The following is a 21,407-nucleotide window of genomic DNA, read 5'->3' on the forward strand; positions in this document are numbered from 1 at the left end:
ACAGCTTCAAATACTTAGTAAATCTCTTCACTAAGGACAGTAGAAGCAAATGTACACCTAGCAGATGCTGGCAGAGCACTATAAAATCCCAAGAAAAAGAACGCGCAGCGCGAATTTCAAAACTCACTTTCATCAATCTACTATAGTGGCTCTTTTCGAAATGAAGCTTTAACATTTGAGAAAAAAATGAGGAAACCCTATAGCTATTCCAAAGGAAAATTCTGGGAAAAATTTTAGGACGTCGGGGAGTAGTGTCAAGGGCTGTATAACATGAAGAAAAAGATAAAAGATACAAAGTAAATCCATCTGTGACTACGTACAGTTACGTAGTCACGGAGCTGGATGTTGAACGAGTTGAATATATTTGCAAGGAATGGCACTCAGTTTGCTGAGCGACCAAGAAGTGTCAGCGGAAGTTGAAAAGCTCTGTGGAATCTCGCATTACTATCCTGCTCTACTATCCTGCAGTTGACATCGGCGTAAGACTACTGACGTCATATGAATTCTCAAGCACGCGGTTGAGACTGTCTCAGTTGCAAGACAGAGTAAATATTGAAAAATGTGATGCATCATTTACTGGAAGAAATACATAATCTCCTCATTCAACTGACGGTTTGAGAGTGGACTAGTTATTTTACATAAGATGTTCTTACGTACATTTTATATAAGAGTTTCATGGACGTCAGAAGATTGATGATAACGTACAGAGAGAGACAATGAATCTACAACATACACAACATCCAATTGGGCAGTAATAAAAGTGAAAGCTCACGGAAGATAAATTCATACAAAGGAGTGTGTGAGGCAGGGTCTGTAGTTTGTCACCACTGTTGTCCGACATCTACATAGAAGAAGCAATAAGGGAGGATATTTGGAATAGAAATGAAAGTGCCAACGGAAACAGACGTTAGAGCTAATATGCGACGCGGTTAATGCCAAAATGCCGGGTCAGTTGGTATAGTGGTTCTTAGGCAACTTCGTTTGCGAATGACATACTAGCACCAACGCTGCACATGTCCGGATCTACCGACGAACGCATTCGTGTATTTCCGCCATTACTACTAGCGTCTCTGTATCTGTAGGTGACAGTTCTCCGTTTCTGGTGGTCTTGTTGGCACTTCTGTAGTGATGATTACATCGCTGATGTCCATGATGGAAACAAGTGTGGAAAGTAGGAATTGGGTGGCTGAAAAGGTAGGAACATGTATTTATGTCTTGACGAAAAATACAAGTTAGTAAAGAAGAACGTACCCACGATCTGAGATGCCGAGTGGGGAAGATGGCAAGTCACGTTAGTTTTGAGGTGGCTGATGAAATAATTGTGATAATTCACGAGAAAGCACATTGGGAACCCTAGCCACTGGTCGGCATCCATTACATTTCCTAATTTTCTTCAGAGTGAGACTGCTTCAGTGTTTCATACATCTGGTAAGTAATAGGTCTGAGAGTCCGGGCAGGAACAGCATATTTACAAGATAAGATGATGATCCATAGCTTCTTCTGTAAAGGCAAAGCTCTTCCAGCTTGTTCAGTTATTGCCTTTTTCATGGCCTATAGACGTCACATAATACCTCCGGAAACGGAGGTAAGAGTGGAAGGCTTTCTGACGAGTATCATACACTGTACATGCAGGCATTGGAAGCATTGGTATCAGTGGTGCAGAGTGCAGAAAACATTAGTCATTCTGTGAACTGTCAGCGTAAACACAACAGTTTCTAGCACAGTGCCAGGGTAGTACCAGAGTGGTCCTGTGCTTACGAGGGTTGTACAGTGTCCGGGCGTGGAAGCACTGCATCTGCAGGAGACCTAAGGCGTAGACCAAATTGCTCGAAAATTCAATCGTCTGTTGCGTACAAGTGAGTTTGACTTCACTAAGACAGATGCACTTGAAGATCACAGTCAGAAATTCCTCCGCGTGCTGGAGAGGCGTCCGAGGGCAGCCGAGCCGTCGGCTACCGAGGAGGCCCGAAGTCGTAGGCCGTCTGGCGGTGCGCGGCCGGCTGGTAGAACACCTGCGGCGGGTAGGGGGCGCCGGGGTACGAACCGGGGACCCCGGACACTCCGTGCACGTTCGGCACCCCCGAAGTCCTGCCCGCCCCCGCGCCGCCCCCCGAAGAGCGCGCCTTGGCGGCGGCGGCGGCTGCGGCGGCGGCGGCGGCGGCGGCGTGGTAGCCGAGGTGTGGATGGTGAGCGTGGGCGTGGTGGTGGAAGGCGGTCTGCGCCGAGGCGGCGCCCGGGGGCGGCAGCTGCGCAGACCCGTAGCCCGCCCCCGCGCCGCACAGCTCCGCCGCGTACGCCTGCCCCAGCGGCGGCGCCAGCAGCTGCTGGTGGGCGTGGTGCAGGTGCGGGGGCGGCGGCCCGGCGCCGGTCGCGGAGGCGGCGTCTCCGCCTCCCAGCACCGGCGGCGGTGATTCTTCGTCTGCGGAAAAAAAAACCATGGGGTTACAGTCCAAAATAGTTTGCGAGAAGTCGGATGCTGACTCGCGCAAGGAGAGAGCTACAGTGGTCGTAGTCAAAATAAATATTGCATGTTGCCGAAACTTTAAAACTGAACGTTGTGATGCAGAAACACGTTACGATATCAAAACATTTGTCTCTTTGTAATGTAATTCTAGCGGAAAGAGTCCACGAGTCTACCGTGAGGGGCAGTATATGAAGTCCAAGGAAACTGTGCCTCCTGTAAACGCCTCATCTCATCACAAGAGTTGTGTTGCTTCAGGATAGTTTGGACAACAATAAAGTACGACCAGAAGCTTCGTATAGTCAGTCCAATGGGGCAGCAAATGAGACAGGCAGACATTGCAGTGAATGTCGTTCTGAGTCAAAGTAATGTCTCTAGTTACTTGCGACAGGATAATTTCAGGATTGAGATAGTAGTGGCTGTGGAAGAGAAAAAGACATGTATACAAGACCGGTATCTGCGTGTAACAGCAAGTAGACCCCCCTTCAGTACAATGTGAGGTGACTATGGTGGCAGTTCCAAACAGCCACAGGAGTGCAGATGTCAACACAAATGATAAGTAACAGGCTCAATGAGCAGGGATTACTTGCCAGTAGACCGCTCTGAAGTCTTCCTCCAAGTCAGTTCGTAGAGGGGCTCGCGCGGCGTGGGCACAGAATCACTCTTCGTGGGTCAGACAGCAGTGGGGCACAACGCTCTTTTCTTGTGAGACGCGTATCAGCCTCCCTCCGGCTTATCTGGATAGTTTAGTAAGGAGTATGCCTAACTGTAGTGTTTGCAGTGGAACCTTTTGTAAGGATTTGTGTTTGCTTTTGTTTGTGTTTATCAAATGGAACTGTGCTTATCTTCCTTATTTTCGTTTACTCGTGACTGTGTGCTACAGAACAAATCAGTTTCGTTTTCTACTATGTCCAGTGTTGACAATAAAGCAATATGCAAAATTTAATTTGACCACTATATGGGGATAGCGAACCACTGCTGTAGACAGGCACCAAGCACCTTTTAGGTTCCCGAGCATTGCAAACTGTTGTGGCCTACAACAATGGATTATCCTGGGTATTATTTTTCTTAACCACTGAGCGGTAGCGAAATGGAAACGACAGTTTTGGCGGTTCCGACGGACATTTGCTGTAGCGTGATATCAACTTTCCAATTACCTTCGTCATGCCAACGGCCTTGCCGCAGTGGTAACAGCAGTTCCTGTCAGATCGTCGGAGTTAATCGCTGTCGGGCTGGGCTAGCATTTGGATGGGTGACCATCCAGTCTGCCTAGCGCTGTTGGCAAGTGGGGTGCACTCAGCCCTTGTGTGGCAAACTGAGGAGCTACTTGATTGAGAAGTACCGGCTCCGGTTTGAGAAACTGACATACGGCCGGGAGAGCGGTGTGTTGACCACATGCCCCTCCATATCCGCATTCGGTGACGCCTGTGGGCTGAGGATGATACGGCGGCCGGTCGGTGCCGTTGGGCCTTCATGGCCTGCTCGGGTGGAGTTTAGTTAGTGCTCTCATCATAAAAGATAGCCGCCTGTGGTTTCTCTACGTTGTTGTGCGGCTCGCTGTCTGTGCCAAAACGCTGTCCTCATAACTAGTGGTTCATTAGAGCGAAGAGACAAATATCAAGAGGCTGTACGTTGGGTGGTCAAACACCTCCCATTGTAAACGTTGCAAAAGTGTCCTCGCTCCCCCTGCAGTATGCGGCCGAAAATTGTCGTGGAAAACCAAGAGCATGACAGCTGCATTATGTGGGCTGCCTGAAATCAGGTGAAACCCCATTTGACGGGAGACACTAAGAGGGCATGCTGAAAAGTAATGTTTACGAATTTTGTGTGTGAAAACTCATAAAGCCTTTATAAGTAAAAGAAACCATATTATCTTTCTACATCTTTATGTCTACATATAGTCACACAGGCGACGAACACATTTCTACCAACGAGAGACCAGTTTGTTCTTAGTGTGAGTCCGTAATGTTTGACGTTGTTGGCAGAGCCACGACGTCACCTCTGCTCGCACCGCTTCATCACTATCAAAGTGAAGTCCTCGATGGTGTTCTTTATGTTTCGGAAACAGATGAAAATCGGATGGGAGTCAAGTCAGGACTTGATGGGGAATGATCGATAACAGTAAATCCAAAGTGTTGTATTGTTGTAGATGCCACAGCACTCGTGCGTGGTCTGGCATTGTCATGGTGTAGGACATGGTCATCCATTGTGGACGAACTCTTCGAATTCAAACCGCAATTACAGCATGCTGTTTCTCACACACGGACATAGTTACATTGAAAGGGTACAGTACCGCCCGACATTGAAAATAGGTACAACATTCTTCGTTATTCTTGTCAGAACAACATATTTTTTGTAATAATAACTCAATTTCACTCAATGCACCGAAGCCGGATACCAGTGTAGGAAAGAAGGACAATTTATTAATTTAATTGATCACATGTGCACTCCCATAAAATAAATTCCTATATCCAATTTGGTGAGATCTGCGAAATGAATGAATGTATGGACGTCTGCTAACTGCAGATGGTGAATGGGCAATATATGATCATCTTGGGGACGGTCCTTTGGTCACCTTTGGTGGAGCCAAAGAGATGAAATTTACCTGAGCTTTGAGCGCTTGAAATGTGGCTGACCAATACGATAACATGGTGCGCCCCCACTTCGACGGAGGTGTGAGAGGACCTGGAGAACGGCCATGTTTCAGCACTCTGGCGCTGGATCTTGTGTTGGTAAGACCTGTCTTAGGTGTGCTCCGTAAAGTCAAAAGAGTGGAGATAATGGTATGCATGTGGAATACTTAAGAGTAGTTTGGAATAATAATTTCTCTGTTTCAGGAACTTTTGTGGGGAGAATTAAATGTCAGGCAGGTAATATTAAGGGGATCGTAGTAATCTTCGGAAGTGACCAACGGTCACAATGAAACCACGTGTAGCAATAAGTTGATATACTTCCGAGTGTTTAAGTTAAGCTGAATTACTGGCGTGTGTACTATAAGTTGGAAATATTTAAGAAATGGCGTGTGCAGGACTTGAAATTAGAGACGAGTACTTCCATGTGGTGAGTACTGCGTGAGTCTCAATCTATGTATGAGACAAAGGATAAAGAGAAGTACTCGTCCATGGTATCAATTGAGGACTCGCGTGTGTGACGAATATGTTCTTAATATTACTTTGCGTGTTATGTTTCCGTGTGATGCTGGGTTCAAACTCTAATACTCTGAGAGAGAAGCAAGGTGAGTCAGCCGTCTATCCAGCAACGCCACTTGGATTGCATTGCACAGGAAGACGTGCACATATCCTCCAGAGTTCGTAGTAGGAAAGAAAAGTTACGAAGTGGGGCAGTGTCGTGTGAAACTGGGATGAATACTAATTGAAGTGGGGAAGCTGAAAGTGAAGTGATTCTAACGCTGTGACTATTCTTTGTGATGTATGTTGCCAGTGTGATCTATTTCATGTAATTTGAGTATGTGTGGTTTGCATGGGACAGTAGCAAGATAGGTTCAGAGGCAGTGGGTTATGCATGTTCCTTTTTGTACTGCTCGGTCTGGAGGAAGTTTTCGTGATGATGGGTGTGAGAGTCGAAGTGTGAGATATATAGCAAAAGATCCACCATCCTATCCAGAAAGTACACTGTAGCGTTAAATAATTACGAGACCATAAGATAGAGAATCTCCAATGTAAAGCCATGCCCACTGGACGGAGTTTCTCATGTGTAATTGTTGTATAAAATGTAATGGTGTGTTTAATCTTTGAATCATAATATAAATTATCGGAATAAAAAGGGCAGTGAAAAGAATAAGATTGGTGGCGTTGTTCTTCGAGTAGTGTGTAGTCATGATACCCAGGATTTATAATGTGTGCGCCATTCATATTCAGTGCGATGGCCACGTGTTGGTCAAACCCGTTGGGTAAGAAAGAAAATGTGGTATTGCCAGTGCGTAGTGAACAATCAGAGTTGTGTAAATTACTAATAGTCAGAAGTGCGTTATCCGTTTCCGTTGCGTATTATTCAAACAGGAGAATAATTTGTAGCTTCACTGTGGGTACTAGAGCTCATAATCAGTCATTGAGAAATATGAATAAATCCACTCGCTTGGCAGAGGAGGAGGAGGAGGAAATTAGTGTTTAACGTCCCGTCGACAACGAGGTCATTAGAGACGGAGCGCAAGCTCGGGTGAGGGAAGGATGGGGAAGGAAATCGGCCATGCCCTTTCAAAGGAACCATCCCGGCATTTGCCTGAAGTGATTTAGGGAAATCACGGAAAACCTAAATCAGGATGGCCGGAGACGGGATTGAATCGTCGTCCTCCCGAATGCGAGTCCAGTGTGCTAACCACTGCGCCACCTCGCTCGGTACTTGGCAGACCACTCATTTTGCAGGCCTGACTGCTTGATGCCACAGTATGAGCAAGGCATGTGGGTGCCTCTCAACATTACACATCGACATGCTACATGCTACAATGCAGAGCCCTCGAACAGCAGCGGACTGGAAATATGTAGTCATGAAGACTAAATATGTAGAGTGTTAATAAATTTATTTTGTTTAAAAATCGTTAAGAGTTGCCAATAAAAAATTCGGAGACATTACTTTTCAGCACGCTCTTGTGTTTTCTAGGCACCTTTATGCGTTCACTGAGCGCTCAGAACTACGATGTGACGCGGTAGGTGAGCATACTAGAGGCGTTTCGCAACACATCTCCAGAACGCTGCACCAGATTTTGACTGTGGTTTTAATTTCGGGACCAGTCGGAGGCAGAAAAAAAAAGGCCGCTGAGGTGGGGCCACGCTGCAGTATATGTACTCTAGAGGAGAGCAGCTGCCGTCTTGCCGATCCGTGTCGAGTGTCACTCACTGCTTCCCACTTGCTGCCTACCGTTGTTGGAGAAGGACGCGCAGAACGCTTCAAAACTAGTCCGCCTTGCAACCCCACAGGCAGTGTACACAGCTTTCGTTCAAGTATCAGCCACCGTGGTGTTGTGCGGCTGCGATCGAGTCCCAAGACTTTCTTCCGCGAGCTTTCTACATTTCTGTCCCGCTACCTTTCGATCAGTTTGGATTCCGTAGAAATATTGGAACACGTGAGGCAATACTGACCTTACGACTTATCTTAGAAGAAAGATTAAGGAAGGGCAAACCTACGTTTCTAGCATTTGTAGGCTTAGAGAAAGCTTTTGACAATGTTGACTGGAATACTCTCTTTCAAATTCTGTAGGTGGCAGGGGTAAAATACAGGGAGCGAAAGGCTATTTACAATTTGTACAGAAACCAGATAGCAGTTATAAGAGTCGAGGGGCATGAAAGGGAAGCAGTGGTTGGGAAGGGAGTGAGACGTGGTTGCAGCCTCTCCCCGATGTTGTTCAATCTGTATATTGAGCAAGTAGTAAAGGAAACAAAAGAAAAATTCGGAGTGGGTATTAAAATCCATGGAGAAGAAATATAAACTTTGAGGCACGCCGATGACATTGTCATTCTATCAGAGACAGAAAAAGACTTGGAAGAGCAGTTGAAGGGAATGGACAGCGTCATGAAAGTAGGATATAAGATGAACATCAACAAAAGCAAAACGAGGATAATGGAATGTAGTCGAATTAAGTCGGGTGATGCTGAGGGAATTAGATTAGGAAATTATACACTTAAAGTAATAAAGGAGTTTTGCTATTTGAGGAGCAAAATAACTGATGATGGTCGAAGTAGAGAGGATATAAAAAGTAGACTGGCAATGGCAAGGAAAGCGTTTCTGAAGAAGAGAAATTTGTTAACATCGAGTATTGATTTAAGTGTCAGGAAGTCGTTTCTGAAAGTATTTGTATGGAGTGTAGCCATGTATGGAAGTGAAACGTGGACGATAAATAGTTTGGACAAGAAGAGAATAGAAGCTTTCGAAATGTAGTGTTACAGAAGAATGCTGAAGATTAGATGGGTAGATCACATAACTAAGGAGGAGGTATTGAATAGAATTGGGGAGAAGTTTGTGGCGCAACTTGACAAGAAGAAGGGATCGGTTGGTAGGACATGTTCTGAGGCATCAAGGGATCACCAATTTAGTATTGGAGGGCTGCGTGGAGGGTAAAAATCGTAGAGGGAGACCAAGAGATGACTACACTAAGCAGATTCAGAAGGATGTGGGTTGCAGTAGGTACTGGGAGATGAAATAGCTTGCACAGGATAGACTAGCATGGAGAGCTGCATCAAACCAGTCTCAGGACTGAAGACCACAACAACAACCTTTCGACTGCGGTGTTAGTGATGTTTCGCGTTGTACCACTACGACGGCTCCCGTTTTTACTTTTTGTGGCCAGGACATTATCCGACGAAATATACTTTCTTTTTGTTGATCCAACCTTTCGTCACTTAATGGTAGAATCATTTCATATTTAAGGATGAAAGTATACAAACATAAATGATTTTATACGTAGTATCTAAGGAACAGCAGCGATCGAGCATGAAAAGTGATCTTAAAACAGTTCAAAAAGAGATGTTTTTCCACGCGGCAGCTACGGTCGCAGGTCGGAATCCTGCCTCGGGCACGGATGTGTGTGATGTCCTTAGGTTTACGTAGTTCTAAGTGTAGGGGACTGATGACGTCAGATGTCAAGTCCCATAGTGCTTAGAGCCATTTGAACAGTTAGATGCTTTTGTACAAATAAATTGACTGGGTTGTTCTGGAAATCAGCCTTATGCAAACACAATTATTGTGTTTGCACAAGGGTGATTTCCAAAGCAACCCAGTTTTTAAATGGCATACACGGAGGAACGAAAAGAGGGGCTTCAAACCTTAGTAAAATAAGTAAATAAATATGACGTTTGGACTGTTTTACACTCATGTTCAGACAAAACAAAACACCCTGAACGACTAGAGATAGGACGTTCATTTTGACAGGACAAGTACATTAGTACGTTCTGCAGAAATGATTAGCGTTTCTGTCTTCAGCAAGTTTCCTGTTGCCTAGTAGACACAGGGGCTCCGCCATGGGCCCTGACAACTTGTTCCACGCGTGATGGCACCGACGCGTACAAGGGACGAATGGCGTCCTGTGATACAGCTATCCATGCTGTACCCACGTGGTTCGCAAGTTCATTGCGGCGGTTGGCATTGAGCAACAGCGCTGCAACCGTCGCTACCCACACACTTTCGATTAGCAACAAGTCTGGTGGTCTGGCGGGCCAGGGCAAAAGGCTGACACCCCGTGACATCAAGGAGACAGGTGTTCGTGCACGAAAGTGTGGTCAGACATCGTCTTGCTGACAAATGCTATAAGGGCACGGCTACGGATCGCAGACTGTCACTCACGCTGGTCACACTGCTCGCAGTGCCCTGGACACGTGCCAACTGTGATGTATGATTGTACCTAATGGCACCTCACACCATAAGGTGGCGCTGCATGTCTTGTGCGAATGCAGCCACTGTGATGCCACTCCCCGTGTCTGCGGCGACCCAAAGTGCGGCCTTCGTTTTCAAACAAACACAACTTAAATTCGTTCTAAAACACTATATGATGCCATTACTGCCCCCAGTGACGTTGTTCAATACGCCATTGCCATCTAACACGTTTCTGAACATTCGTCGAAGGTAGGCAGAGAAGTGGACAACGCGCACCTAACCTACGCCGAGAAAATCGACGACGGACTGCCACCCCTGTTAGCGTATGACGTGTTACACTGTTAGAGTGTTGCACAAGAGCAGAGGAGCACCCAGATCTGTCCTGCAATGGCGTTCGCATGAGGCGTCGACCTCCTCGGGCGGTGATCTGGGTGCTACGACCTGACTCGTCTTGTTGTGTTCTACGGCCTTCCGTGAACCGTTCTGCACACACACACACACACACACACACACACACACACACACACACACACCCGTTGCACTGCCGAAACACTACGTCCCACACGAGCAGCAGTTTCTCGGATGCATACATCACATTCCCTCATGCCAATAGTGCGCTCTGTTTCAAACTCACTAAACTGACGGTACGGTTCGAGCATTCATCTGCGAGGCATCTCTTGCTTCTATTATTCAAGACACACTGATCCACTACCTTCGGTTTATGGCGACAATGAGAGCCATAGGCACATTTTACCAGTAGATAGTGTTGCTCCACCATATCGAAGTCGACTTGGAACCTGCGGGCCGTCATCCTTCAAATACACTACTGGCCATTAAGATTGCTACGCCACGAAGATGACGTGCTACAGACGCGAAATTTAACCGACAGGAAGAAGACGCTGTGATACGCAAATGATTAGCTTTTCAGAGCATTCACACAAGGTTGCCGCCGGTGGCGACACCTACAACGTGCTGACATCAGGAAAGTTTCCAACCGATTTCTCACACACAAACAGCAGTTGACCGGCGTTGCCTGGTGAAACGTTGTTGTGACGCCTCGAGTAAGGAGCAGAAATGCGTACCATCACGTTTCCGACTTTGATAAAGGTTGGATTGTAACCTATCGCTATTGCGGTTTATCGTATCGCGGCATTGCTGCTTGCGTTGGTCAAGATCCAATGACTGTTAGCAGAATATGGAATCGGTGGGTGCAGGAGGGTAATAAGAAACGCCGTGCTGGATCCCAATGGCCTCGTATCACTAGCAGTGGAGATGACAGGCATCTTATCCGCATGGCTGTCACGGATCGTGCGGCCACGTCTAGATCCCTGGGTCAACAGATGGGGACGTTTGCAAGACAACAACCTTCTGCACGAACAGTTCGACGACGTTTGCAGCAGCATGGACTATCAGCTAGGAGACCGTGGATGCGGTTGCCCTTTACGCTGCATCACAGACAGGAGCGCCTGCGATGGTGTACTCAACGACGAATCTGGGTGCACGAATGGCAAAACGTCATTGTTTCGGATGAATCCAGGTTCTGTTTACTACATCACGATGGTCACATTCATGTTTGGCCACATCGCAGTGAGCGCACATTGGAAGCGTGTATTCGTCATCGCCATACTGGCATATCATCCGGCGTGATGGTATGGGGTGCCATTGGTTACACGTCTCGGTCACCTCTTGTTCGCATTGACGGCACTTTGAACAGTGGACGTTACATTTCACATGTGTTACGACGCGTGGCTCTACCTTTCATTCGATCCCTGCGAAACCCTACATTTCAGCAGGATAATGCACGACCGCCTGTTGCAGGTCCTGTACGGGCCTTTCTGGATACAGAAAATGTTCGACTGCTGCCCTGGCCAGCACATCCTCCAGATCTCTCACCAATTGAAAACGTCTGGTCAATGGTGGCCGAGCAACTGGCTCGTCACAATATGCCAGTCACTACTCTTGATGAACTATGGTATCGTGTTGAAGCTACATGGGCAGCTGTACCTGTACACGCCATCCAAGCTCTGTTTGAGTCAACGCCCAGGTGTATCAAGGCCGTTATTACGGCCAGAGGTGGTTGTTCTGGGTACTGATTTCCCAGGATCTATGCACCAAAATTGCGTGAAAATGTAATCACATGTCAGTTCTAGTATAATATATTTGTCCAATGAATACCCGTTTACCATCTGCATTTCTTCTTTGTGTAGCAATTTTAATGGCCAGTAGTGTACTTATCATTTCTGTAGAACATACTGATGTAAATGTCCTGTGAATATGAACATCCTATCTGTAGTCGTTCAAGGTGTTCTGTTTTTTCTGAACATGGGTCTGTTTCTAAGGTCAGTTTTCATGACAAATCTCTCCTGTTCCTTAGACAATACGTCTAAAATTATTGATCTCACATCTGAACAGATATCAGGTACGCTCAAGAGATTTTTGTGTGTCGGTACTAAAATAACGACAAATTGTGACCACTACTATTTTTATCATCAGCCGTCGTAAATGTTGTTTTATTCCACTCCTATTTATCTATTACAGACTGTTTGTTGTGTTATTTCATATAGTTATCTAATAGTTGCTAGTGTGCGAAAAGAGCGCTTATTTCCAAGAAGCCAAGGTTACTACCACGTATATATAGCGTGTAACAAGAGTACCGGAAGGAAATGTTCACAAAATGTCTTTAGTAGAGTTACGTGTTACCGGTGTTATAGCTAACCTAATAAATATGTAGAAGAAATAAGGATATTAAGAAAAGGACATAAAATATCATCAACTGAGCTGAAAGTTCCTAATGAATTGAAACTGCTTGCCTGACTGGGACTCAAACCCAGAACTGTGCCTTTTACTCGCCGTTTTAGTCTGTCACGAAGTTTCAGAACAGCGGACCGTCGGCTGCAAAGCGAAAGATTCATTCTTAACAGCACGGGCTCTTGTTTCTATTACAGAGTACATATGGATCCAGTTTTCAAGACAAGTGATGCGATATATATTGCACAGACATAAAAGGTACTTGTGGAGGAATAGTAGACATTTTACGAGGCGGTGCCATATACCAATTCGAATAAAACGTTCCACGTAACACGTGTCACATTGTTATTGGTTACAGAGGTACAGCTGCTTACAGAGATGTTTTCTTTTCGGCTGTCAGTGCTCCAGCTACTGTGGCTCAGTATATCGAAGCCACATTCGCTCGCGACGTTATCAGTGACACTCCGAACTCACACTGGTGGTCCGATAAAAACCGTCAACCCTTGTGGAGGCGAATTCCAAGAGCCCTTCCCTGTGGACGTGGGTGTGTTGTGATAGACAATTAGTTGATAGGACATGTTGTGTTACCGCACCGCTTGACAGAGGTTCCATGTAGGCGATACGAGTGTTTTTCTGTTGCCGGCCGCGGTGGTCTCGCGGTTCTAGGCGCTCAGTCCGGAGCCGTGCGACTGCTACGGTCGCAGGTTCGAATCCTGCCTCGGGCTTGGATGTGTGTGATGTCTTTAGGTTAGTTGGGTTTAAGTAGTTCTAAGTTCTAGGGGACTGATGACCACAGATGTTAAGTCCCATAGTGCTCAGAGCCATTTTTTGTTTTGTTTTTCTGTTCCTGAGTGCGTTTCACTGCATTCCACGGATACACTTTTACTAATGTTAGTGACCGAAAGTACGTATCGTTCTGAAAAGAAATATGTATTGATCTCTACATGAATGACGTTGCGATCAGTTTCTACACTCCTGGAAATGGAAAAAAGAACACATTGACACCGGTGTGTCAGACCCACCATACTTGCTCCGGACACTGCGAGAGGGCTGTACAAGCAATGATCACACGCACGGCACAGCGGACACACCAGGAACCGCGGTGTTGGCCGTCGAATGGCGCTAGCTGCGCAGCATTTGTGCACCGCCGCCGTCAGTGTCAGCCAGTTTGCCGTGGCATACGGAGCTCCATCGCAGTCTTTAACACTGGTAGCATGCCGCGACAGCGTGGACGTGAACCGTATGTGCAGTTGACGGACTTTGAGCGAGGGCGTATAGTGGGCATGCGGGAGGCCGGCTGGACGTACCGCCGAATTGCTCAACACGTGGGGCGTGAGGTCTCCACAGTACATCGATGTTGTCGCCAGTGGTCGGCGGAAGGTGCACGTGCCCGTCGACCTGGGACCGGACCGCAGCGACGCACGGATGCACGCCAAGACCGTAGGATCCTACGCAGTGCCGTAGGGGACCGCACCGCCACTTCCCAGCAAATTAGGGACACTGTTGCTCCTGGGGTATCAGCGAGGACCATTCGCAACCGTCTCCATGAAGCTGAGCTACGGTCCCGCACACCGTTAGGCCGTCTTCCGCTCACCCCCCAACATCGTGCAGCCCGCCTCCAGTGGTGTCGCGACAGGCGTGAATGGAGGGACGAATGGAGACGTGTCGTCTTCAGCGATGAGAGTCGCTTCTGCCTTGGTGCCAATGATGGTCGTATGCGTGTTTGGCGCCGTGCAGGTGAGCGCCACAATCAGGACTGCATACGACCGAGGCACACAGGGCCAACACCCGGCATCATGGTGTGGGGAGCGATCTCCTACACTGGCCGTACACCACTGGTGATCGTCGAGGGGACACTGAATAGTGCACGGTACATCCAAACCGTCATCGAACCCATCGTTCTACCATTCCTAGACCGGCAAGGGAACTTGCTGTTCCAACAGGACAATGCACGTCCGCATGTATCCCGTGCCACCCAACGTGCTCTAGAAGGTGTAAGTCAACTACCCGGCCAGCAAGATCTCCGGATCTGTCCCCCATTGAGCATGTTTGGGACTGGATGAAGCGTCGTCTCACGCGGTCTGCACGTCCAGCACGAACGCTGGTCCAACTGAGGCGCCAGGTGGAAATGGCATGGCAAGCCGTTCCACAGGACTACATCCAGCATCTCTACGATCGTCTCCATGGGAGAATAGCAGCCTGCATTGCTGCGAAAGGTGGATATACACTGTACTAGTGCCGACATTGTGCATGCTCTGTTGCCTGTGTCTATGTGCCTGTGGTTCTGTCAGTGTGATCATGTGATGTATCTGACCCCAGGAATGTGTCAATAAAGTTTCCCCTTCCTGGGACAATGAATTCACGGTGTTCTTATTTCAATTTCCAGGAGTGTAGTTGCTTTAGGGTACCCCTAACTAGATTTGCGACATGGCGTTAGTCGTTTTCCGTCCACATACACTGCTGAAAATCTTTTATCATATGCCGTCAATTGTCCGCCCTGATTACATGATCATAACATATTTGCATCCTCTTTCTCAATGATGTTGCAGTGAACTCGAGATACTGGTGAAGTTCGTCACTCTGCCTGATTCTGTATACGCTATTTTTCTACGCGGGTTCCAAAAATTATCTTGGAATGTTCCTATCGTTGAGCCTAGTTCCTGAGTTGTTCCTTTCTATGTATGGGTATTCTGATACGCACGATTACAATGCTGACAGTATCACTACGGTTTTGTAGTGTCGGGGGTTTGTATTGCGAAAAAGGGATTTATATACGTAAATGCTCTTACAGTACAATCTCTTGTCCACGGTCAGGTCATCATTGATTTCCGGGATTATCCAGACCCGGATGTATTTGAAGGATTTCTCTGTGCTACTGTATTATGCAGTGGGTTAAGGTCAGATGCGCCGCCGATATCTGTGATGAACCCTGCTTTGATGACGACTGTCTTCAAATTAGTCGTAGCTGCTGTATCATTGAGAGAGGAGCGTTGCTAAGTAGCTTCTTCTACACTGGATTCTAGAAGTTTGAGGTCGAGTAGGAGGACCGGACAGTTGACTACTAACTTTTGCGTTTTGTAACCCATTCTCAAATCATAGTCATCTTTGTCATTATCCTTTAGGGAATAACGTGATCCAGCAGACAGCTCAAGAGAAATAAGGATCTCTTTGTTTAACGCCAGTTCTGATCTCGAAATTTGTTGACAGTTTTCTCTGTATTTTACTTTGGACGTCGTACTGGTAACCGTCGCTTTCCTAAATTTCGAAGTCTTGGTGACTTGGCCCAGTCCAGTTACTGTGTGGAAGCAATGTCTGTCTCCTGAGCCGTAGGCAAGTTGGAAGGCCACGAATATTGAAACCCAAGGTGAGGCTCTTAAGTTCTTCTATGTGAGGGTGAATGTGATGTTCATAATGTGCACTGTACTTGGTCCTGACTTCCTGAATCATACGCGGGAGTCTAGTAATGTCACAGAGAAACGAGGCAGATTCTTTTGCAGTTGTTAAGGTATGATCCGACTCCCTTCTTGTGTAGCCGTTGGATGATAGCAGATCTCGAGTCTTCTGGAAGTCCTTCTGACTTCTAATTCCTAAAACATAAATACTGTGGATTCACGTCTCAAGTACCCATTTCCAAGGTACCGCTATGATCCCGTTTCCGGTGCTGCCCTGTAGTACTTGAGCTCGGAAACATTAAAAATCTGAATCTCCTCTTTAGTGATGGGTTGCTATCACGGTTAGACACAGGCATATGCGCAAACGGAAGTTTCTTTGGAGTTTCCTCTCAGTTGAGGAGTTCGTTGAAACATTGTGCTGTGTGATGGCGTGCAATTTCAATTTCCCACCTGATCTCTCAATTCAATGTTTGGGCTTAGTTCTGAGCTACATGAGGTTTGGTATCTCAGTATATGTCTTTGGTGTTGTTCCTCTGGAAGTCGCTCTACATTTTGTCAATGACGTCCTTGTTGTACGGCCCCATGGTGTTTCTGATGATTTTGACTGGAGTTTTTCCTGGTTGTCAGGAATCTTACGTTTTTTTATTGTTATCACTGTTTGCTCTCTCTGGCCCCGGCGATAGTAGGGGTTGCCTACTGAAGTTGATGCCACTATGTTTTCGTCCTTCTTGTTAGCGAGGGTCCTGACTAAATATCTCGCAGACGAGATGAACAGAATCTTGGAACCGATTTATTGCCGTTATTGTTTCCGTACTTTATGAGTGGAACGAAATTTGATTGAACGAGTAGCAGGTAGTGATCTGCTGTTCTGGGGACAGGCGGAACATCCAGGCGGCTGAGGCTAAGGGACAGCGCAGCACCTTACGCTGACGTTATCAAGTTGGACTAGTCGCTAAGGATACTGCTGTTAGGTTGGTGCATTAGTTCGTAGCGTTTTTGTTTGTAGGTTGGTATTCCGGTTGCTAGGGGGTTTCAAATGGTTCAAATGTCTCTGAGCACTATGGGACTTAACATCTTCACACTGGTTATTTCCTTGCCAATCTTCCTGCTCACAGCGACATGATCCAGTAGAAACACTCCAGACATCTGCATGCCTTAGATTTCCTGAGAATATGTTTGAAAGCCGTTGATTTAAGGACCCGATTGTAATGTATACACGGAGCGACCACTTGTCGTGTTGCTTCTCTTGTGAGCTCGGTACTCTACGACAATGTTCTCGAAGCTCCTGTCCTTCCCAGTCTGGACGTTTAAGTCCACCACTAAGACGGGGCTACTCAGTCCTGCTCTAAACTGCTCGTCTTTACAGAGGCATCTAGAGTTGAAGTTAGAGAGGCTATTTAGATTCTCTTGCTAAATCTAGTGTGTTATCGTTGCAGGTGATTGACGATTCCAGTCCGATTTATCACAGCTAAATATCATGAACTGTATACTGTATAAATATTATTATATTAGTGTACGTGCTATATTATCAAAATGATCCACAATATGAGAGTAAAATTACGAGTCGGTCCTCTACCGTTTATTCTAGGCGCTCAGTCCGGAACCGCGCGACTGCTACGGTCGCAGGTTCGAATCCTGCCTCGGGCATGGATGTGTGTGATGTCCTTAGGTTAGTTACGTTTAAGTAGTTCTAAGTTCTAGGGGACTGATGACCACAGATGTTAAGTCCCATAGTGCTCAGAGCCATTTGAACCATTTTGAACCTCTACCGTTTAAGTCAGATAGGCGTAGAGACTTAAAATAGAATGCATGTGCGGAGTAAGCCGTCAGTTTTATTTGTTGTGTGTGCAGCCAATAATGTGATCCATGTGCGTAGGATAACCCTGAACGGTTGCTTTGCAACTACATTCGTTACGAGGATGTTGAAAATCGGAACGAAACCGGTAATCACTATAAAGAATATCCGATAGTAAAAACGTTAGAATAATAATTCTGTTGTTGTTGTAATATTTCAACTTGACATCGTGTGACTGTGCCGGATAATAAAACAATTTTAAGGATCTAAGTTGGATTGTAAAATTTATTGAAAAGAATAACTGTAGAAACGTAAACGAACAAACCAATAATCATGTATAGAAATTAAGTTGGAATGTAGGCTTAAAACGTCAGAATTGACGGTAAAAGAAGAAATTGAATTCGCTGCCTTGTTGCGTTCCCAAGGCGTAGTAACGCGCTTTTAAGTTATTGGTCATGCACTGAGGTAACAAAAGTCATGGGATAACAATGTTCACTTATAGAGATGACATTAGTATTGCGTACACAAGGTGTAAAATGGAAGTGCATTGGCGGAGCTGTCACTGGCCTTCAGGTGATTCATGTGAAGAGATTTCCAAAATAATTATGGCCACACGACGGGAATTAACAGATTCTGAACGCTGAATATTAGTTGGAGCTAGATGCATGAGACATTCCATTTCGGAAATTGTTACAGAATTCAGTATTCCGATACCCATAGTGTGTAGAGAGCGCAGAGAATACCACATACCAGGCACGTTACCTCTCATCACGGACAACGCAGTGACCGACGGCCTTCACTTAACGACCGAGAGCATCGGCGTCTGTGTAGAGTTGTCAGCGCTAAGAGCCATGTGACACTGGTTGAAATAACCACAGAAATCAGTGTGGGATGTACGACGAACGTATCCATTAGGAGAGTGTGGAAAATTTGGCGTTAATGTGCTATGGCAGCAGACGACCGACGCGAGGTGTTTTTGGTAAGAGCACGACATCGACCGCGACCTGGTCAGAGGAGTCTCGATTTCAGTTGGTAAGAGCTGATGGTAGGTTTGCGGGTGTAGCGTAAACTCCACAAAGCCGTAGACCCAAGGTGTCATCGAGGCACTGTGCAAGCTCGTGGTGACTCTAATGGCCTGGGCTGTGTTGACGTTGAATGGACTGGGTCCTCTGGTCCAACTGAACCGATCATTGAATCTAAATGGCTACGTTAGGCTACTCGGAGAGAATCTGCAGCCATTCACGGACTTCACGTACCCAAACAAAGGTGGAATTTTTATGGATGACAATGCGCAGTGTCACCGAGCCTCAGTTGTTCGCTATTGGTTTGAAGAACATTCTGGACAACTCGAGTGAATGATTTGGTTACTCAGATCGCCCGACATGAATCACCTAGACCTTCTATGGGACGTAATTGAGAGGTCAGGTCGTGCATAAAATTCTGCAGCCGTAATACTTTCACAGTTACGGACGGCTATAGCGGCAGCGTGGCTCGGCACTTCTGCAGGGGACCTCCAACCACTTGCTGAGTCCATACCGCGTCGGGCTGCTGCACTACGCCGGGAAAGAACGACCCACACGATATTAGGAGACATTCAATGACTTTTATCACCTCAGTGTGATTTATGTATTTCATTTGTTACTCGTCAAGCTCCGCAGGACCAAATTGAGGAGCGAATCTCCATGGTCATGGAAAGTGTCAGTACATGAAATTACAACATAAACGTAATAACAGATAAAAATAAATGTTCATGAACCTTAAAAAAGTCAGTCCATAAGTTTCAAGTAAACGCTATCACCAATACAATAAAAATCAGCTTAATTCTTCAAGGAACGCATCGACAGAATAGGAGTGACCCATGAGGAAAGTCTTCAGTGTCGATTTGAAAGCGCGTGGGTTACGGCTAAGATTTTTGAATTCGTGTGGCAGCTTATTGAAAATGGATGCAGCAGTATGCTGCACACCTTTTTGCACAACAGTTAAGGAAGTCCGATCCAAATGCAGGTTTGATTTCTGCCGAGTATTAACCGAGTGAAAGTTGCTTATTCTTGGGAATAAACTAATATTGGTTACAAGATACGACAATAAGGAATATAAGTATTGAGAGATCAGTGTCAAAATACCCAGACTCGAGAACAGTGGTCGACAAGAGGTTCGTGAACTACCACCACTTATTGCCCGAACCACCCGTTTCTGAGCCAAAAATATCCTTTTAGAATGGGAAGAGTTACCCCAAAATATAATACCATACGACAATAGCGAATGAAAATAAGCAAAGTAGACTAATTTTCGTGTCGAACGATCACTCACTTCTGATACCGTTCGAATAGTAAAAATGGCAGTATTAAGTCTTTGAACAAGATCCTGAACGTGGGCTTTCCACCACAGCTTACTATCTATCCGAACACCTAGAAATTTGAGCTGTTCAGTTTCACTAATCATATGCCCGTTGTGTGAAATTAAAACGTCAGGTTTTGTTGAATTGTGTGTTAGAAACTGTAAAAACTAAGTCTGCGATTTACCGTTAGTTTGTCTTCTACGAGCCATGAACTGAGGTCATGTACTGCACTACTTGAAACCGAGCCAACATCCTTTACTACCAAGCTGGTGTCATCAGCAAAAAAATATTTTAGAGTTACCTATAATACTAGAGGGCATATCACTTATATAAGTAAGGAACAGGAGCGGCCCCAACACTGATCCCTGGGGCACCCTCCCCCCCACCCCCCCACCTGACAGTACCCCACTCAGACCCCACAGCATAGCCGTTATCAACACTGTGAATAATGACCTTTTGCTGCCTGTTGCTAAAGTAAGAGGTGAACCAACTGTGAGCTACTCCCCGTATTCCGTAATGGTCGAACTTCTGGAGCAATATTTTGTGATCAACGCAGTCAAATGGCTTAGTTAAATCAGAAAATATGCGAAGCGTTCGAAACCTTTTGTTTAACCCATCCAGTAGCTCACAGAGAAAAGAGAATATAGCATTTTCAGTTGTTAAACGACTTCTGAAGCCGAACTGTAGACTTGATAGCAAATTGTGTGATATAAAACGAGGAATTATCCTTACATTCATAGCCTTTTCAATTACTTTTGCATACACTGATGGCATAGAAATAGGTCTAAAATTATATACATTATCCCTTTCTCCCTTTTTAAAAAAAGCGGCTTTACTACTATCGCTCAGGAAACTGACAATTGCTAAAGGAAACATTACAAATACGGCTAAATACAGGGCTAACATGTGCAGCACAGTACTTTAATATTCTGCTAGACACTCCATCATAACCATGAGAGTCCTTAGTCTTCAGTGATTTAATTATTGACTCAATTTTCCTCTTGTCTGTATCAGAGAGGAGTAATTCAGACATCAATCTCGGAAAGGCATTTGCCTTTCTCACTGAACTTTAATTCCTACTCCAAGATTTTCTTTCGTTTCAAAAAAATGGTTCAAATGACTCTGAGCACTATGGGACTTAACAGCTGCGGTCATCAGTCCCCTAGAACTTAGAACTACTTAAACCTAACTAACCTAAGGACATCACACACATCCATGCCCGAGGCAGGATTCGAGCCTGCGACCGTAGCAGTCGCGCGGTTCCGGACTGAGCGCCTAGATCTTTCGTTTCCTTCCCTGTTTTTTCAATGTACAGATTGAGTGACATATGGAAGACTAGAACCCTGTCTT

The 21,407-nt window shown here is 45.9% G+C and overlaps 1 protein-coding gene across 1 annotated transcript in view; it reads right to left on the minus strand.

Moving 5' to 3' along the window:
- Nucleotides 1-1,952: 1,952 nt before the first annotated feature.
- LOC124711489 (T-box transcription factor TBX1) overlaps nucleotides 1,953-21,407 on the minus strand; it is a 210,852-nt gene continuing 191,397 nt past the window's right edge. The window contains exons 8-9 of the mRNA XM_047241598.1: nucleotides 2,364-2,419; nucleotides 1,953-2,321 (exon numbers count right to left, since the gene is read on the minus strand). Coding sequence (XP_047097554.1) covers nucleotides 1,953-2,321; nucleotides 2,364-2,419 — 425 coding nt within the window. The remainder of the gene's footprint in view (nucleotides 2,322-2,363; nucleotides 2,420-21,407) is intronic.

Source organism: Schistocerca piceifrons, chromosome 8 (genome assembly GCF_021461385.2).
Source record: "Schistocerca piceifrons isolate TAMUIC-IGC-003096 chromosome 8, iqSchPice1.1, whole genome shotgun sequence".
In the NCBI taxonomy this organism is placed as follows: domain Eukaryota; kingdom Metazoa; phylum Arthropoda; class Insecta; order Orthoptera; family Acrididae; genus Schistocerca; species Schistocerca piceifrons.